This window comes from Carassius gibelio, chromosome A3 (genome assembly GCF_023724105.1).
Source record: "Carassius gibelio isolate Cgi1373 ecotype wild population from Czech Republic chromosome A3, carGib1.2-hapl.c, whole genome shotgun sequence".
Classification (NCBI taxonomy): domain Eukaryota; kingdom Metazoa; phylum Chordata; class Actinopteri; order Cypriniformes; family Cyprinidae; genus Carassius; species Carassius gibelio.
In genome coordinates, this window is record NC_068373.1 from 24,105,961 (window position 1) to 24,124,393 (window position 18,433).

At 40.0% G+C, this 18,433-nt stretch overlaps 2 protein-coding genes across 2 annotated transcripts; one reads left to right on the forward strand and one right to left on the reverse strand.

Moving 5' to 3' along the window:
* The first annotated feature begins 914 nt into the window (after positions 1-914).
* LOC127952535 (DNA (cytosine-5)-methyltransferase 1) lies at positions 915-14,102 on the forward strand. The gene is made up of 34 exons (XM_052551097.1): positions 915-1,387; positions 2,046-2,088; positions 2,533-2,640; positions 2,717-2,954; positions 3,152-3,224; positions 3,352-3,436; positions 3,524-3,561; positions 3,645-3,699; positions 3,778-3,861; positions 4,039-4,148; positions 4,257-4,375; positions 4,457-4,549; positions 4,638-4,789; positions 4,869-5,056; positions 6,319-6,502; positions 6,590-6,687; positions 7,234-7,384; positions 7,459-7,574; positions 7,670-7,868; positions 7,948-8,081; positions 8,170-8,349; positions 8,429-8,653; positions 8,793-8,985; positions 10,039-10,129; positions 10,293-10,424; positions 11,097-11,379; positions 11,470-11,615; positions 12,290-12,452; positions 12,536-12,713; positions 12,850-13,045; positions 13,133-13,296; positions 13,401-13,517; positions 13,588-13,678; positions 13,776-14,102. The coding sequence occupies exons 1-34, from the start codon at positions 1,341-1,343 to the stop codon at positions 13,811-13,813; spliced, it is 4,512 nt and encodes a 1,503-aa protein (XP_052407057.1). The 5' UTR covers positions 915-1,340; the 3' UTR covers positions 13,814-14,102.
* Positions 14,103-14,985: 883 nt separating this feature from the next.
* Positions 14,986-18,294, reverse strand: LOC127952836 (eukaryotic translation initiation factor 3 subunit G). Its single transcript, XM_052551682.1, has 10 exons — positions 18,156-18,294; positions 18,031-18,077; positions 17,320-17,408; positions 17,168-17,227; positions 16,985-17,089; positions 15,908-16,097; positions 15,723-15,830; positions 15,504-15,640; positions 15,162-15,268; positions 14,986-15,078 (listed from the first exon to the last, which is right to left on the reverse strand). The coding sequence occupies exons 1-10, from the start codon at positions 18,176-18,178 to the stop codon at positions 15,063-15,065; spliced, it is 882 nt and encodes a 293-aa protein (XP_052407642.1). The 5' UTR covers positions 18,179-18,294; the 3' UTR covers positions 14,986-15,062.
* Positions 18,295-18,433: the final 139 nt, after the last annotated feature.

Genomic DNA, 18,433 nt, shown 5'->3' on the forward strand with positions numbered 1-18,433 from the left:
GTCTTTGTGATTAATGACGATTCTGTACTCCGACTCCACCCGATATAAGTGAGAACACGTTTGTTCTGAGATTAACAGTAACTACATCTGCTGTACAAGAGTGTCACCTTGTGGTCGGACAAAGAAAAGATTCTAACGGTAGTTGTTAAAAAATATCTACTGGCTTATTGCGCCATCTGCAGGATAAACTAAGATTACATGATTATGATCACAGGGTCAGAATAAGTAGTTACTCCGAAGCGGAGATGTCTAAAAACAGGGCCCATGTTGGACTATGATGGACTTTGTTTTGCCCCGTCAAAAATGCAATGCAAAATTTACTTTTGGTCACAAATTAAATAATATGCTAAATAAATTAATCTAAAATAACGTGAAAAATAACTTGTAAGGTTATATTTACTTATTACTTTTTATATTTTGTATACATATGTTGACGTTATGATTTTTCTTGATGATAAATTAATTATTAGTTGAAAATGAGACATCTGTGTAATTTTCTTTTGTATAATTCAGTATGAAAATTTAAATGACAACACGTTTTGAACAAATCCGAACACTTTCAGAAAAGACACGGAGGAAATGCTGCTGTTACTGTATTTCTTTAATTTAATGTTACTTTTATTTCTTATTGATTTTTGGTTATCTTTACTTCAAAGATCTGCATACTGCATTTAATTATTTATTATTTATTTTTTAAAAGGACATTTGTGCGCTTTATTAAATATGTCAATTAATTATTATTTATTTAACACTGTAATTCTAATTCATTCTAATTCTAAATACTAAACATTTAAACTGAATTTAAACAGAATCGAACTGGTCGGATCGGTGTCAGATTTCTATTCGTCACCGGCCGTGTTAAATATTTACATTGGAAGAGTTAATGAAAATTAGGAATGAGAATCTGCACCCCTGAGGGAAGGGAAAATGTGGTAAATCCCATATTGGTTTAGACTCTGAAGCCGTAGAAGGGGTAGACACGGAAATAATCCTTGAAAACAATTTAAGATTTCTTATTCTTTAACTTTAATAGTTTATATTTCATAATATTGTTATGTTGTCCATATATTCAAATTAATTTATCTGAAAAGTTCTAAACCAAAATAGAAACGCACAACTCATATGACAAATGCGACCCCCGTGCTTTAAATTCGTGGTAGCGTCCAAGTCACCCGCATTTCCGCGCGAAAAAGCGGCCCGCGCGTATTTCTCAGCTGCTAGCAACAATTCATAAAGCCTGCTGCTGTTGGCACTGTCAGCTCTTAATCACCGTTTTAACTGTTGCTGTTTTAAATCGTGTTTTAAATTAGTCGTTTTCTTTGATCAAACGCGAACTTGAAATGCCTACCAGGACCTCATTGTCTTTGCCAGAGGATGTCAAGGAACGGTACGGTGCTGTATTTGCCTTGTAACGGTAGACTGAATTTCACAGTTCGCTCTTTCGCGGGCTTTGCTCGCTACTCGTTACACGTCAATCTCGTCACATAACAGCTGCTGTATTTTGTGCTGTTTGGAGATGGAAAAATGTGTTAAGTGTTTACTTTAGTTAGCTTTTAGCAGTGCTAAAATGCTGTACTCGCCATCAGTTCGCGTGTAAGGGGTAAAACATGCAGCGGCTGGTTGTTTTGATGCGAGCTATCTCACGGGTGTCAGTCTGACTGTATTTGGCGCCAAATACACATGTGTCCGAGTGAAGCTAAGCCCGCCTCCTGTCTCTCTCTATTCAATCACTGCTCAAGTCTTTAGTCTCATACCTACACAATTCTGCTGCATTTTGTTATTTGCTCAAAATCATCTAAAGTGATGTTAATAATCATCGACTGTCTCTGCATGTGTGCGTGCTTGTTTACATGCGTAATCCCATGATAGCGACACGAAATGAGGCTGTCATCTTACGATAAAGCTTTAAATATAAAAATTTAATGTTAAAGATTGTAATCTAAATTTACATTTTTATTGCACGTCGAAATAATTTAGATTTTTTTTGTCAAGCTATGTGGAGATCTGCTGTACATTGCTAATGATGTTTACCTTCATGTTCCCAGGCTTCAGGTGCTGGATGAAGGTGGAGACAGTTTGTCAGATGAGGTGAGGGTTTTTCATAGCGGTCTTCTGAATTATATTCACATCAGCTGGTCAGGTTATTGATTATTTTTACATGTAGGCATCTCCAGAAAATCTGATAATATATGCACTTCATGTAGTCAAGTGGAAGTAGTTTAATAACGGAGTCTCCATATATCTGGTCAAGCACATCATATTTAAAAACATATAAATAAAATAAAACCTCTTTAATGCATAAGGCTAATGTAAAGTATTGTAAATATTATACTTTTAGACTTTCTCAGGCTTTCCTGTTACTCAAACAGTAGAATTTTGTAATTCCAAGCTAATAGGTTCAAATCCCAAGGAAAGCAAGAACTGATAAAATGTAAATGTCTACCTTTTTAAAGCTTCTGCCAGACTCATTCATACATTTTCTTCAATGTTTCTGTTGTTTTACTTCATTGTTTTCTTTCTTCATTGTGGTAGGAGTGTGTAAAGGAAAAGCTCAGGTTACTGCAGGAGTTCCTGCTTGCTGATACTCAGGACCAGCTCAAAATCCTTGAGGACAAGTTAAAGAGCTCTGAGCTTTCCACTGTGAGTTACGCTGCCCTTTCAGTTCTCCAAACTACAGTTGTTGAGAAGTTATTGGTCCGACTTGTTTTGATTTTAGGAGGTTTACACGTCAGAGGTGAAGGCCGTGCTCAAGAAAGCTCTGGGAGTTGTCAAGGAGGATGAAGGAGTGGAGCAGAATGGACATTCAAATGGCATCTCTGTGAATGGGTCGCACAAAGATGAAGGCGAGCAGGAGGGAGCCATGGACACTCAGGAGGAAGGAGGATCTATAAAGTCTCCCAGTGCCCCAAAGGGAAGGGGCGGCCGTCGCAGTAAAGCAGATTCTGAGCCCAAGAGTGAGTTGCAGGGGTTTAAAGCTTTTAATTGCTCTCCATGTTACAACACCTGTGTCTCTACGTTGATATTATAAATGATGTATTGAAATAATGTCACCATGAATATGATGTTATTAAAACATAAATGAGTGTCTTTACATTGTGTGCTGAAGGTAGAATATTTAGTCTTTATTAACGGCACATTTTGTTCCCAACAGAATCTCCAGCCAGTACCAGGGTTACACGTAACTCTGGGAAACAGCCATCTATCCTTTCCATGTTCTCTAGAGTGTAAGTAAACATTTCAAATCTGATGTGCCGCTTGTGAAATGGCAGTTTGGCACTTGGGCAGTTGAAATCAGAGTTTGAATTAATCTTTGGTCCCTTTATAAGTGGGTGTTTTACCTTCTTCCAACAGCCCAAAGCGCAAGTCTGATGAGCTGAATGGAGAAGCCACAAATGGTGACGCAGAAGTGAAGCTTGAGGAAGAAATTACAGAGCAGGTAAGGTTTTGACATTTTAATCCTGTTTTAAGAAATCCATAGAAATATTTTAATCGGGAATTTTTTTTTTTTCTACCTCCGGTCAAGGTCCATGAAGAGAAACGCCTTAAAACAGAAGCTGAGAAGTGAGTTCTACATTCAAGGTTTTTTTTTCCCATATGTGATGCATCTGTGAAGTTAATAAATTGTATTCCCCCCTTCCTTTCAGTCCTGAGACTGAGAAAACTACTAATGGCCAGATCAAGCCTGTGTCTGCAGCCAAGGTGACACTCATTTCTTTCCCGGTTTATGCTGCTGCTTGAATTAATGCACCAAATGAATCTAATTAATCTGTATTTTAGACCCCTCCACCAAAATGCCCCGACTGCAGGCAGTATCTGGATGATTCGGACCTCAAGTTCTTCCAGGGAGATCCTGATGATGCTGTGAGTGTTTTATTCCTTGAGCTGTTCTGTAAGTGTTCATTTAGAAGCTGCCAAGCGATATAACTCTAAGTGGATTTAAGAAAAAGATGTCTCCTTTCTGGTCCACATTTATTTAAAGTTGACTTATTCTGCCTTTTGTAACACTTTTTAATATTGTTTGATTTTTATCCCTGGTAGTTGGATGAACCAGAGATGTTAACTGATGAGCGTCTATCCCTCTTTGATGCAAATGAGGATGGTTTTGAAAGCTATGACGATCTGCCCCAGCACAAGATAACTAACTTCAGGTAATAAGGGGAAATTAGACTGAATGGTATTGTGTCTCTCTCTCTCTCTCTCTCTCTCTCTCTCTCTCTGTCCTCCAGTTTTTTGACTGTTACAATCCTCATTCACAGCGTGTATGACAAGCGTGGGCACCTGTGTCCATTTGACTCTGGCCTCATTGAGAAAAATGTGGAGCTGTACTTTAGTTGTGCTGTTAAGCCCATCTACGATGACAACCCATGCATGGATGGTATGTCCCAATTTCTTAACTGTGAAGGCTGACTGTTTAGCCAATTTAGGATTTAGTATAATTAAATTGCTGGCTTTTTAGGAGGGGTTCCTGCCAAGAAGCTTGGTCCTATCAATGCTTGGTGGATCACTGGTTTTGATGGTGGGGAGAAGGCTTTAATTGGCTTCACCACAGGTAAATATTTCTTGAAGGAATCATATTCATCCTAGTCTGGTTAGGCCATGCACATGAGAATACAACCAGTCTTATTTCTCCTCCACAGCCTTTGCTGACTACATCTTAATGGACCCCAGAGAGGAGTACTCTTCCATTTTTGCTCTGATGCAGGAGAAGATCTACATGAGCAAGATAGTAGTTGAATTTCTACAGAAGAACCAGGACGCCACTTATGAGGATCTGCTGAACAAAATTGAGGTGAGCTGATTGAAGTGATCTCTCTGTATCTCTGGTCCTGTCGGCAGCAGTGCTGACCCATTTCCCTTCATGTCTTAAGACTACCGTTCCACCTGCTGGGCTCAACTTCAACCGTTTCACAGAGGACACACTGCTGCGTCATGCTCAGTTTGTGGTGGAGCAGGTGGAGAGCTATGATGAGGCTGGAGACTCAGATGAACAGCCAATTATCATCACTCCCTGTATGAGAGACTTGATCAAGCTGGCTGGTGTTACTTTGGGCAAGAGGTGCGTTTCTGTTTCATAGTCAATGTTTTTTAGTGTGAACTCTTGAGTAGTGGTTGACATATAAAGAGGACTGCTTATAAATTAGAAGAACAGTGTTGCCAGATATTTATACTGCATTTAAACCTGTTAAACTAGCCTGAAATTCGATACCTTTAGCAATTTATTTTTTATTACCTGGAATGTTTAATATAATCATTGGTATAATGCCACCAAGAGGTACAGTAGGTATACAAAACTATCACCCAGCACATCTAGACTTAGCAATATTGGTCCACTCTTCTTTGCAGAACTGCTCAAGTTCAGTTAGGTTCTTTTCTATAACCACAGTAGCAGATGTGTGTAACTGACCGTTTCTATTTCTGGACTATCCGCAAAGGTCCTGCTAATGGGTTTTTAATGTCCCCTATATACTTGGACATTTGATCCAGTGCTAATGAAACTTTGACATTTGTTAAAATATTGTGCAAAATACTCTGGAATTGGTCCTAAGGGGAGCCCAGGTTTAGCTAATAAGTTTCAATTTATTTTATTTTTTTGTTAAACCGATCAAATCTTGTTTCCAGTAATGGGCATTTATTCGTTTACATATTCTGCAGACACTGTAAGCTTGATACATCTGTGTATCTTTTAGTGAACTGGATAAATGGTTTGTGTGTGTGTGTGAACCATTCCTTGAACCTACGGTAGACTCTGAGCATTCAGTGGTATGTTGGGATATAAAGGTTCGCTCGGGCTTGGTGCATGATCTCAATGTTTCTAAATCCTGTAACTTTTCCTAACGCAGCAGGCAGCTGTACTGGTATGTAAAGCCTGTTGTTTCTGCAGAGTGTGTGTGACTTGATTTATTTTCCCATATGCTCCAATTCAGTAACCTGTGTTAGTGGTAAACTACTTCACTAGTTAAAAGGGGTGGGTGATGAGAGATGTTTTCCTTAGCCCCCCACTTGCATGACTCTGCAACATGTTAATTTGGGCTCCCATTATTAGATTTTTACAAGTTGCCTATTTAGAGAAACTAAGCCTCTGAAGGAATTGCATGTACTTGTTCTATAAAAAACAACCAGTTTGCTTGAGTAATCCTTAAAACTGATTTTGAAATGAGAAATTTTCATCCGCCACTCTTGGAACAACTGTCAGTCCATTCAGTGTCCTGTGACCTCCATACACGTTATGTGCATGGCTCCATTTTTTGCTTGGCTGTTAGTGATATCTGTATCTAAAATGGTGTGTTTGTAGCTCATCACATTCATTTTGTTGTTCAGGAGAGCAGCCAGAAGACAAGCCATCCGTCATCCCACCAAGATTGAGAAGGACAGCAAGGGCCCGACTAAAGCCACCACCACTAAACTGGTCTATCAGATCTTTGACACCTTTTTCTCCGATCAGATTGACCAGAACAATAAAGATGGAGGTGGAGTGAAGAGACACCGGTGTGGTGTCTGTGAGGTAGATTGTCAAAAATGGCCTTATATTGCAACCAAACTATACCTGCAATGTCTGTGTTAACAAGGTGGCATTGCTTTTATCTTTCAGGTTTGTCAGGCGCCAGACTGTGGCAAGTGTTCAGCCTGTAAGGATATGATCAAGTTTGGAGGCAGTGGCAGAAGTAAACAGGCCTGTCAGAAGAGGAGGTATGCTAACTGTGGGCAGTCTTCATACTTGTAATTATTCTGCTTGGCAGAAATGTTGTATGGTTTCCATATGCTATGAAATGAGACTAAATGTCAGTCACTGGTCAAAGCTTTTTGCTACATTAATCTGAATTGCATTTAAGTAATAGCTAGTCACTTGTTAACTGGTTTTCACTCCTTCCTGAGCAGATGTCTTGCTAACTGAAGTCTTAAACGTGTAAACATTTTAATATCTGTAGTTGAGGTTTTTTTTTTTTGGTCTAATAGACATCGTGCTCTCAGAATCAGTTGTGACAATCTGCCCTCACTTCTGCTTTTGCATTGCCTGATTCTCCATGTTGGTTTCGTATGTGTTCAGTGCTGTGCTAATGCTAAAAAAAAAGCACTATCATCTTTAGTCTGCATGCTGCCTCCTGTCGTATAGAGTGAGAATGGGGAAAACTATTTTGAAAAGCTCTTTATATCCTGCCAGTTTGTTATCCAGCTCTATGGCTTTTGAATCATTTGTCAGAGTAAAGCTAAAGAGGTGTCTTGTCCCGTGTCCAGATGTCCCAACCTGGCAGTGAAAGAAGCAGAGGATGATGAGAATATGGATGAGGAGGAAGTATTGCCAATTAAGGAGAAAAAGAAAATGTCTCAGACAAAGAAGAAAAAACAGACGAAGAATAAGATCAGCTGGGTGGGCGAGCCCATCAAGGTATGTGATCTCTCTTACTATATGAACCTGGATTCCCACTTCCTGGCCTTGAGACATTGATGTTGTCCTTTCAGACTGATGGAAGGAAGGAATACTACATGAAAGTGCGTGTGGAGAATGAGGTGGTGGAGGTGGGAGATTGTGTGTCTGTCAGCCCTGCTGACCCATCACATCCCCTCTACTTGGCCAGGTAAACGTTACTGAAGCTTACCTGGGTTCTTGGCATCTTAACTGGCACCGTATTGCTTTAAAATTGGTAAGCCAACATTTTCGTCATGATTATAGGATTACGGCATTATGGGAGGATGGAGAGAAGATGTTTCATGCGCACTGGTTTTGCCGAGGCACTGATACTGTTCTTGGAGAATCATCAGACCCTCTTGAGCTCTTCCTTGTGGATGAGTGTGAAGATATGCAGCTGAGTTTCGTCCATGGCAAGGTCAACGTCCTGTACAAGGCTCCATCTGAAAACTGGTTCATGGAGGTACAGATGCTGACGTCTGATCTACATTTGTGTCAGTATCACACTGTGCAGGAGGTTTTAATATTTGTATGCTTTTCAGGGTGGAATAGATGATGATATGAAAGTGATCGAAGATGATGGCGAAAGCTTCTTCTATCAGCTCTTGTATGATGGTGAATGCGCTCGCTTTGAGTCTCCTCCCAAGGTCATACCATCAGAAGACCACAAGTATAAGTGAGTGCCCCTTTTAGACCTTTTCTTTCTTACAGGTCAGGTTGTTTTTGTTTTTTCTGTGCATGCACTTCATGTTGTTTTATGGCAGGTTCTGTGCCAGCTGCGTAAGGAATAAAGAACGAGAGGCTCAGGACTTGCCTAATGTCTGTGAACCACTGGAGGTTGAGAAGAGCGACTCTAAAGTCTTTTATGGTTTGGCGACCCTAAAGGGCGAGCAGTACAGAGTAGGAGACAGTGTCTATCTTCCCCCAGAGGCCTTCAACTTTGCGTAAGATTTAATTTTTCCTCTGCCTTTTAAGATATTCTGAGGCTGAGAGCCATTTTATTAAAGGTGTTTTCCCTTTTAGGGTAAAGGTTGCAAGCCCATTGAAGCGTTCTCACAGGAAGGAAGATGTTGATGAAGATCTTCACCCAGAATACTACAGGAAGTCTTCTGATTACATCAAGGGCTCAAACCTCGATGCTCCGGAGCCTTTCCGTATTGGCCGCATCAAAGAAATCTTCTGCAACAAGCGCAGTGATGGAAAGCCAGACAGAATGGATCCTAAACTGCGGCTCTATAAATTTTACAGGTGACATTTTCTTCCTCTTAAGAAGCTACATTAGCCAATGGATCTGCTTGAAAAAAGTACATCCTTTAGCTTGAGGTTCCGCTATGGCTGTACATAAACTTTTTACCTGAGTTCTTTTCATGCTGACGGTTGCTTACAGGCCTGAAAACACTCATAAAGGACCAAAGGGTGCCTACCATTCTGACGTAAACCAGCTCTACTGGAGTGATGAAGAGGCGACCGTAAACATGGCAGAAGTGCTGGGCCGCTGTCAAGTAGAGTATGCAGAGGACCTGGTGGAGAGTCTGCAGGACTATTCAAGCAGAGGACCTGATCACTTTTATTTCCTAGAGGTGAGGGATTGGTGTTAAAGAGCAGGTCATATGGTATTTTAAAGTGACCTAATGTTCTTTTGATCCTCTACAATGGGTTTAATTGCATCCTAAGGTCAGAAAACATTGTCATTTGCCAATGATTTTGAAGCAATTCATTCCAAGCAAGTTCTGAGCAAACCTCTCCCTTCCATAAGCCTACTCTGCTCTGATTGGTCAGCTGGCCAAGCCTGTTGTGATTGGCGCAGAGACGAGTCCTTGAGCAAGTTAGCGAGGACTACCATTGGAAGCACCTTTACATAAATCAATAATACAGTGTTCAATCCATTCTTAAAATAATTACATAAAATACAAAAACGCTTATGCGAGTGAATTGTGCTCGCAGTTAAAGTTTAGCTGCTAAACTGTAAACGCTTAAAACCGTAATGGTGGATATTTTAGCGGAGTGCTTGTGTGACTAAATGATGAAACCATACAGTTTGTAAACCAAAATGTCTGCTTTAATGTTTGAAGAACAACAGGCAAAAGACGATTGTCTTAACTTTTAATCAGAACGCAGAACTGCTGTATCATGGCGCACCTGTCGAACTCGCTCGCCTCTCTACTGGATCTTTTACTCCTTGCATTAACACTGACTGCTGGTGCAGCAAAATAAACCGCTATTTCATAATGATTATAAAGTCTGTGCACTATACTAAATTATTTTTTGTTAAACTGAGTAATTATTTGAACAGTCTACATTTAATCTACACACTTTTAGGAAATGGTGTTCACAGTAAATTTTCATAATTTCAGTAAGCCCGTAATATCATGCTTTACATGGAAATGTACACGACTCATTAAGACGATTTAGAATTTTTTTTTTTTTTTTTTTTACAACTTTGCAGACTGTTTTCATTTTAAGGATAGCTACATTTATAATTTTTTCAAAAACCCATATGACCTGCTCTTTATAAAAAAATATTGCATTGATCTGAGCCATGATGTGTCTATTTTTCTTCCCAGCTGAACTGCAAACCTTTCAATAAAGTATTAGAGCAGTTTTTGTCTTCAAAGTTTGTTTTTTTTCTTTAGGCTTACAATGCCAAGACTAAAAGCCTTGAGGATCCTCCCAATCATGCACGATCCGCAGTGAATAAGGGCAAAGGGAAAGGAAAGGGGAAAGGTAACTATAGGTTTTATAACTTTTGAGATGTCAATCATGGAAACTTATTCTGAATTAGTTTCTTGTGCTCTATTGTTACATTTGTCTAGAAATTGCTCACCACAAATGCAGTGTTTAGAAATAATGACACAAAAACAACTCCAATGTTTGTGGTTTTGTGCAGGTAAAGGGAAGGGTAAAGCAGCCTCACAGGAATCGCAGGATAAGGAGCCACAAGAGCCAACAGTCCCCAAACTGCGCACACTGGATGTGTTCTCTGGCTGTGGTGGTCTGTCTGAGGGTTTCCATCAAGCAGGTAGGGCTTCTATTTAAAACTATTTTATAGAAATATGTTGTAAGGGTTTTCATTTCTTAAGAGGTCCCATCTGAATATTTCCTTCCCAGCACAGGTTTGGATAGTACTTTTTGTAAGCGTTATGAACCATTTAGGTTTGGGGACTTTCAGATTTAAAAAAAAAAAAAACAATGTACATAAAATGCTCTGATCATGAGCAGAAACGTTAACTAATAGTTAAGCTTGGTTGTCTTTCCTTGCCATCTACAAATTTCCAATGTTTTTAACATGCTAATTAATGCTAAATGTAGATATAAAATGTATCATCACAAACCTTATTTTGAATGGTTTGAATCATGTATGACACAACTGCTGCAATTTGCTGCGTTCTCATTTTCTCTTTTAGATAAAGTATCTATTTATTTTGCTGATCACAGTCCTTCTGCTACTGTTAAAATAACCATATTATCTGTAGCTTCAGTAGTGTTTAGTAGGGGAGAGAATCACTGCAGTGCAGTGGTGAAAGAGCATTAACATAAATGCTCCTAAGAACTTGTGTATGGCTCAATTGTTTTGCTACTCTCATTAAACTGTAGAAATGGTAATGGCTGGGGTCCAGAACTGGACTGGAGTCCACTATTTGAGGACCCCTGTTGAATTGTATCTTTTTATGTTTCTCTTCCTAAACCTCAGGCATCTCTGAGACCCATTGGGCCATCGAGATGTGGGATCCTGCTGCCCAGGCATTCAGGTTGAACAATCCAGGCTCCACGGTCTTCACAGAGGACTGTAATGTCCTGTTGAAGCTGGTGATGTCCGGAGAGAAGACCAACTCTCTTGGACAGAAGCTGCCGCAGAAGGGTGATGTGGAGATGCTCTGTGGTGGGCCTCCCTGCCAAGGCTTCAGTGGAATGAACCGCTTCAACTCGCGCACATACTCCGCGTTCAAGAACTCTCTGGTTGTCTCTTATCTGAGGTTAGCAGATTGAGTCTTGCTATAAAAATTAGGCTAGTTTGCCTGTTTGGGACATAATTAAAAAAATTTTCTTCCTCCCTGTTCTTTCAGCTACTGTGACTACTACAGACCCAAGTTCTTCCTTCTGGAGAACGTGAGGAACTTTGTGTCATTCAAACGCTCTATGGTCCTGAAGCTCACGCTGCGCTGTCTTGTTCGCATGGGCTACCAGTGCACCTTTGGTGTACTACAGGCAAGTTAGGGTTTTTTTTTTTTTTTTTTTTTTTTTTTTTTAGTTAAGAGTTTGTGTGGACTACAGAGTAGGCCTGCACGATTAATCAAAATTAAATCACAATCGCGATTAGGCAAAAGTTGCGACTGTCATGTGCATGTTGTCAGTGAAGTACTGTAGTAGTAAGTCTTCATCTGAAAGCCAGAGGGCGCTCTCACACTAAACCCCAAATCCACCCCACAGAAGAAATCAAGAAATCCCAATAGCAGTTGATGAATAAACAGGAGATTTAACTGCTTTGATTCAACAGGACTAAGAAACACACAACTGACAATATATAGTTTGCCTCGTTTATTTTATTATAATTAAGTATATAATGATAATTCTGCACTTATGTATATAAAACACTATTCTTGCACTTCTGGTTAGAAGCTATCTGCATTTCATTAGCTTTGTACTTGTACTCTGCATAATGACAAAGTTGAATCGAATCTAATAATACAGCACTAATCAGTTTAGCCTTTATGACTGCTTGGAATACAGTGAAATCGTTATAAGAATCCAAATCTCACAGAAAGATTTATTTCAAACACTCGGCTGATGTTATGAAGTCAATTTATTTCATTCTCATTTATAATTAATTTGTCTAATTTTAAGGTTTCATTTTAATTTGTCTCTAAATGTGACTTTTGCAGGCAGGACAGTATGGGGTGGCCCAGACCAGACGCAGAGCGATCATCCTGGCTGCAGCCCCGGGTGAAAAGCTGCCCCGCTTCCCTGAGCCCCTGCATGTGTTTGCCCCACGGGCATGTTCTCTTAGTGTGGTGGTTGACGAAAAGCGATATGTCAGCAATGTCACTCGGTAATTATTTGTGACTCACGATGGTGGCATCAATTGAAATTGTCATTTGCTGTTCTGATCTTAATATACACTACTTTTTCCAGTGGAAACGGAGGCATTTATCGCACCATCACAGTGCGGGACACAATGTCTGACCTCCCAGAGATCCGAAACGGAGCCGCAGCTCTGGAAATCTCCTATAACGGTGAGCCGCAATCCTGGTTCCAAAGGCACATTCGTGGCTCTCAGTACCAGCCAATCCTCAGGGACCACATCTGTAAGGTCAGTTCCTCTTGAGTGCTTCTCATCTTGAAGGCGTCTTGTCATTTGGAAAGGAGCTAGGTGGCTCACCAGTGGCTAAAAAAAGGCACCTTAGCTTAAACCACAAGCGATTTAAATGGTTGGATTTGTGTTGTAGGACATGAGTGCCCTGGTGGCGGCCCGTATGCGTCACATTCCTCTGGCTCCTGGTTCTGACTGGAGGGATCTGCCCAATATCGAGGTGCGGTTGCGGGATGGCACCAACACAAAAAAGCTTCGCTACACTCACGCCGACAAAAAGAATGGCCGCAGTGGCACTGGTGCACTGAGAGGAGTGTGTTCCTGTGCTGAGGGTTGGTCCTTTCCTAAAATTCAACATTTTAGACAGTTTCAGATAATAGAAATCCTGACTTACCGGTTACGGTCTTTCGTTGCACTAGGAAAACCGTGTGACCCTGCAGACAGGCAGTTCAATACGTTGATTCCCTGGTGTCTGCCTCACACGGGTAATCGCCACAATCACTGGGCTGGTCTGTACGGCCGTCTGGAATGGGACGGGTTCTTCAGCACCACAGTGACCAATCCTGAGCCCATGGGCAAGCAGGTATTGCAGACATGCTACGTTAACCAGTCATGATATGAATTGTAACACCATTATCATTTCAACGGGGTACAACTTTTGTCAATTACTGTTAATTGTGTCAACAGGGACGTGTCCTCCACCCCGAGCAGCACCGTGTTGTGAGTGTGAGAGAATGTGCTCGCTCTCAGGGCTTCCCAGACACTTACCGCTTCTTCGGCAATATCTTAGACAAACACCGACAGGTATGATACCGGAGCTGAAATTATTCATATTTTTATGTAGCATCACTAATCCGTGTCCTGTGTTTCTCAGGTTGGTAATGCTGTGCCTCCACCCCTCTCCAAAGCCATCGGCCTGGAAGTCAGGAAGTGTGTGCAGGAGAAGATGAGGGAGAATGCTACAGGTAACTTTTTTTTTTTTTTTTTTTTTTTTTTTAAATCATTTGTCAAATACTTGATCTCGCTCTTAGACTGAAGTTTAATCTCGTTTAACTTCCTCAGAGCCTGTGAAGCAGGAGAAGATGGAGGTTTGCAACTAAAGCCATCTGCATATAACAACCGCAGGACATTTGTGTTGTGTTTGGGAGTGTCTGACTCGGCCCATTAAACCCATTCCATTTATTCATAAGCTGGTCCGGAGCCAGGCCACTTCAGTGGCATTTCAATGGACAGTCTGTGCAGTGCCATTATGTGATGTTTTATCAATTTCTAAATGTGATTTTAACGGTGTATTTGCAATTCTCCACTCTGAGACAGTGGTATTAAATTCTATGTAGTTTTTATATGTTGTAATAATATTTCAAATAAAGCTCTTATTCAATGGTTTAATTGTTTTCACATTAATTTTAAGTGCGCCAAGGGGATTTTTTTTTTTTTTTGACTCCCCTTTAGTTTAAATGATCGAGTGATGCTGACTCACTGCAGATCTTTTAAGGTCACCTCAGTGAGCTTTACTATGTAAGATGACTGGTTACAATCTTTTTTTTTTTTTTTTTTTTTTCTTTGCATGCTGTTAATAACTGCAATTGATCTCACTCTTTACAGTCTACTGAAAAGGAAGGTACACTTGCAAATTGCAATAGCAGCCTAACAGACAAGTTTTTTTTTTTTTTTTTTTTTTGCAGGACTTTCATGGGTTCCTTTTGTTAAATGTCTAGAGCCTGACATAAATGCTGTTTGAGCTTTTCTCTCCTACTTGAGACATGATGCACTAGTCATAACTTTTTGAAAACTTCAAATTGTTTTGTTATTTGTCACATTTAGTTAAATTTACATGAATACATTAAAAGGTAGCCTATACTTTTGATTTAAATTGACAATCTGTCGAGTCATAGTTTGCAACACTGGATATTACTTAGTCATTTAACATTTCTATCTTAAAACATGTCACATTACATTTATCTACTAACATTTCCTTACACTCTCCAAAGTTAAAACGGATGTTCTGTAAACAAATGGTTTGATTGGCAATTGATAAGCACCATGATTAACGCATATACAGGATACCTCCGACCACATTTCTAACAACTTTAGCAAAGGCATAACTGCATCTTCCTGAAGACTTCTTTATTTGTTTGCCTTTATTTCAGTAGTAAAACATTGGTAAACTTAAGAGTTTCTTGCCGTTTTCCCAAGTAAGCTCATAAGCAAGTACTTGGAAAACAAGCAAATTAACCACAGATTAAAAAACAACCACAGTGAAACCCATAACTGGATGTTTTATCATTTGTATTTATTTGGATGACTGGGGAGACCATATCTAGACCTCCTGGAATATTTATGGAAGTCTCAGTTGTTGGAGGGTCTGGAAAGACAAAACAAATCAAGATTAGATCAGAGAAAACATGGCGGTTGCTTATTTTAAACTTACTTTCAAGAAAGACTCACTTGGCCCATTCCACATTGAGAATGAGATGATCGTATCCAAAGCCGGATACACCTGCAATGGCTCTGGCAGCGTCCTCACGCCGGTGGAAACTGATGAAAGCAAAGCCCTGGAGTAATGGGGAAAGAAGTTATGCGTGTTATTCTTCTGGAGACATTCATAACTTGTCTGCTTCATGATGTCATTTTATTAAAACAAGTGAGTTTATGTAGGTGAACCATTATACTAATGTTCCTGCTTTGTTCTTCAATTGATTAGAAGAGTACAAGCGAATCTTTGACTTCTCTTTGCTTTATTTGTCATTTGAGGATGAATCTCTTACGGTTGTGTTTCACATCTCTCACCTTAGACTGGCCTGTGTTCTTGTCCTTGGCCAGATAGATCCTAGAGATTGAGCCAAAAGGCCTGAAAAGCTCCTGCAGATCAGTCTCCCTGGTGTCCTCGGATAAGTTGGTCACACGGATGGTTGCATTATCATCGGCTGCAGAGAAAATCTCAACACATTACCACCAGGCTCTTGATTGACAACATCAGTGTTTGAGAGCTGCATGTCAAACACACACCTCTGCGGTTAGGCTGCATGGACTCTCCTCTGCGTGTACCACCGTCCCGCAGGCTGGGGGGAACATATTTCCCTGTCTTGCTTTGGACTGGTTGGGCAGGCTCAGGCTCTAGAAATCAAAATGAAATTGTAAAAAAAAAAAAGTACTCAAAATATGCTTAATTGGGCAACATGAAGTTTTTGTACCTGCTGCCTTCTCTTTTTCTCCCGTGGACAGACCCAACTGTTCAGCCAGTTCCTTCTGCATTGGACCAAGCGTGTCCTTGTATGGACAGCGAGTGGTCCAGTGATCCCCTTTACAGATACGGCAGGACACGATCTTCTGTCCTTTCAGCTTGTTCATGGGATCTTCATCTTGGTCTTGAGCATTCAAGTCCTGTAAAACAAGCAGGAGAATCACTTCAAGTTGGCATCGGTACAACAGAGAAGTGAAACATTTCCAGGACCGAAATATCAAGTAAGAACGGAACAGTTCACAAAACACAAACTGAATTGGAAACACTGTAAAAAAATAGGTTGAAGTTGCAAAAATGTGTTGAAAATGTCCTCACCTTCAGAATATCCAAAATGTAGTTAAGTTTATTACTTTATTGGAACGGAGTTGGATAAATTTAGCATTACATCACTTGCTTGCCAATTAATACTTTTTAGTGAATGGGTGCCATTAGAATGAGAATTCAAACAGCTAATTAAAAAAAATTAATAATAAAAATCACAACTCAAATCCATCAATAAAGTGGATAACCATGTTTGCAGCAAACAAATCCATCTTTTAGTCTATAATACACAACTCTTCCTCTAGTCCATCGTGTTGTCCTCTCAAATCAAAATCCACCTTTTTTAGAATGGTTTTGGCTTATAAACAGTCCTTGAACTTTGCATATTTCTCTCCTGATTCAGATGAGACAACTTTCTCATTGGAGACAGCAATATCATGGATAGAGGACTCGCATTTTAGCCAGAAGCAACAGTTTAAAATGAACAATGTATTGATGGATTTATTACAAACATGCAGCTTTTCACTTCATTACAAACGACAGCTACGTGGACTCTCATTCTGACAGCACCCATTCACCGCAGAGGATCGACTAGTGAGCAAGTGATGAAATGTTAAATACCCATTCCCATGATGACACAAACTCGTTTACATATTTGATGGCCTGAGGGTGAGTACATCTTAAGCTAATTTTCATTTTCGGGTGAACTACATTTTTTTAAATCATGGATCAGTGCAAAAACCTCATTAGTTTATCACAATCATACCTCTTTACTGGAGATGAAGGTCATGAAGACGTCATCGCTCACTGTGGTGGTGGCCACGTTGGGACCTGGTGCATCAAATTCCGAGTTGCCAAATTTTTTCCAGTTCTGTTGATTTAAATAATCAACCCATAAACAATATGTTTAATGGAGATATCAATATACTAAAGAATAATTTAGACGTACCTTTCTCCTGGCAACTGCTTTGGAGGCCTTCCGCGTCTCAATTTTGAACGTCCTGACAATCTAACCATAAGAAGAGCAAAGGACAGATATGAAACCTGATTCTTCTGAAACATTTTGAAGTATTATATCGTTTTAAGAAGAACTCTGCTGACCTTACACTTCTGGCCATCTTCATCAATCTTGTATTCTGTGACAGTCTTGATGTTACCTTTGACGGTCTCTTTTGGTGAAGGGAGTGAACCTGTTGGAGAAAATGATAAATAGATGAATTACAAATGCATAATTATGGTTCGTTTATACAACATGTCAAGCAGTCACAGGAAGCTTGTATAGAAATCAAGACTATTTATAAAAAATAAAAACATTTATCTCGCACATGAAATGTACCCTGTTCTTTCTACACTCGCATAATATTTTAGACAAAATCCTCGATGTTAAAAACATTCAAAGAAGTTATTTTTAGCCCCAATTCTTTTCAACAATAGAAAAACTCTTTGTCTAACTGTTGTCACTACTGATCATTAATACACAATTCAACATGGCTGCACAGCATATTACGGTGTAATATGTCAAGGAATAGAAGCAGAATGTCTAATATATTACACCTGGGTGAATTATAGCATAAAACAAGTAATATAGTATATGATATATGTTTATAATATAACGTAGGACCCAAACACAGCCAAAGCACAAAGCACCAGACTTTTTCAGTCAGACTGACATGCCGCTCACTAAACTGTAACTTTCACTATAGGTAGACTATTTTTATAACTGTAAAGTATGTTCTCATATCGATAAATGTAATGAGTGTAGTTTAATCAGTGTTTAAACGCGTGTTTGCGCGTGAGGCCTCGTAACGTTACCTTCATCTCCCTCTTCCTCCACCTGATCGGCCCAGCTAGGCTTTGAGCTGTGGAAAACACAAGATATTAGATCCCTATTAAGTAATAAATACAACTATAGCGTTTCATTCAAATGAAAAACTCACTCGTCGAATTCGATCGAAGGCATCTTTACGGGTTGTCTGTCTTGAGCCTCGAGAGGAAGCTTTCCCCGGGACTGCTGTTGTGGAGAGGAGACGCCGCGCCACAGCGCCCTCTGTGCGTGCGGAGGACGACAGCGAGACACGACATGAAGAAGAAGAGCGGGAAAATTGTGATAGAGTAAGTGAAAGTCGTGACATTTGCTAAGTATGGTAACCCATTCTCGGAATTGATGCTCTGCATTTAAACCATCCAAGTGCGCGCGCACACACACAGAGCAGTG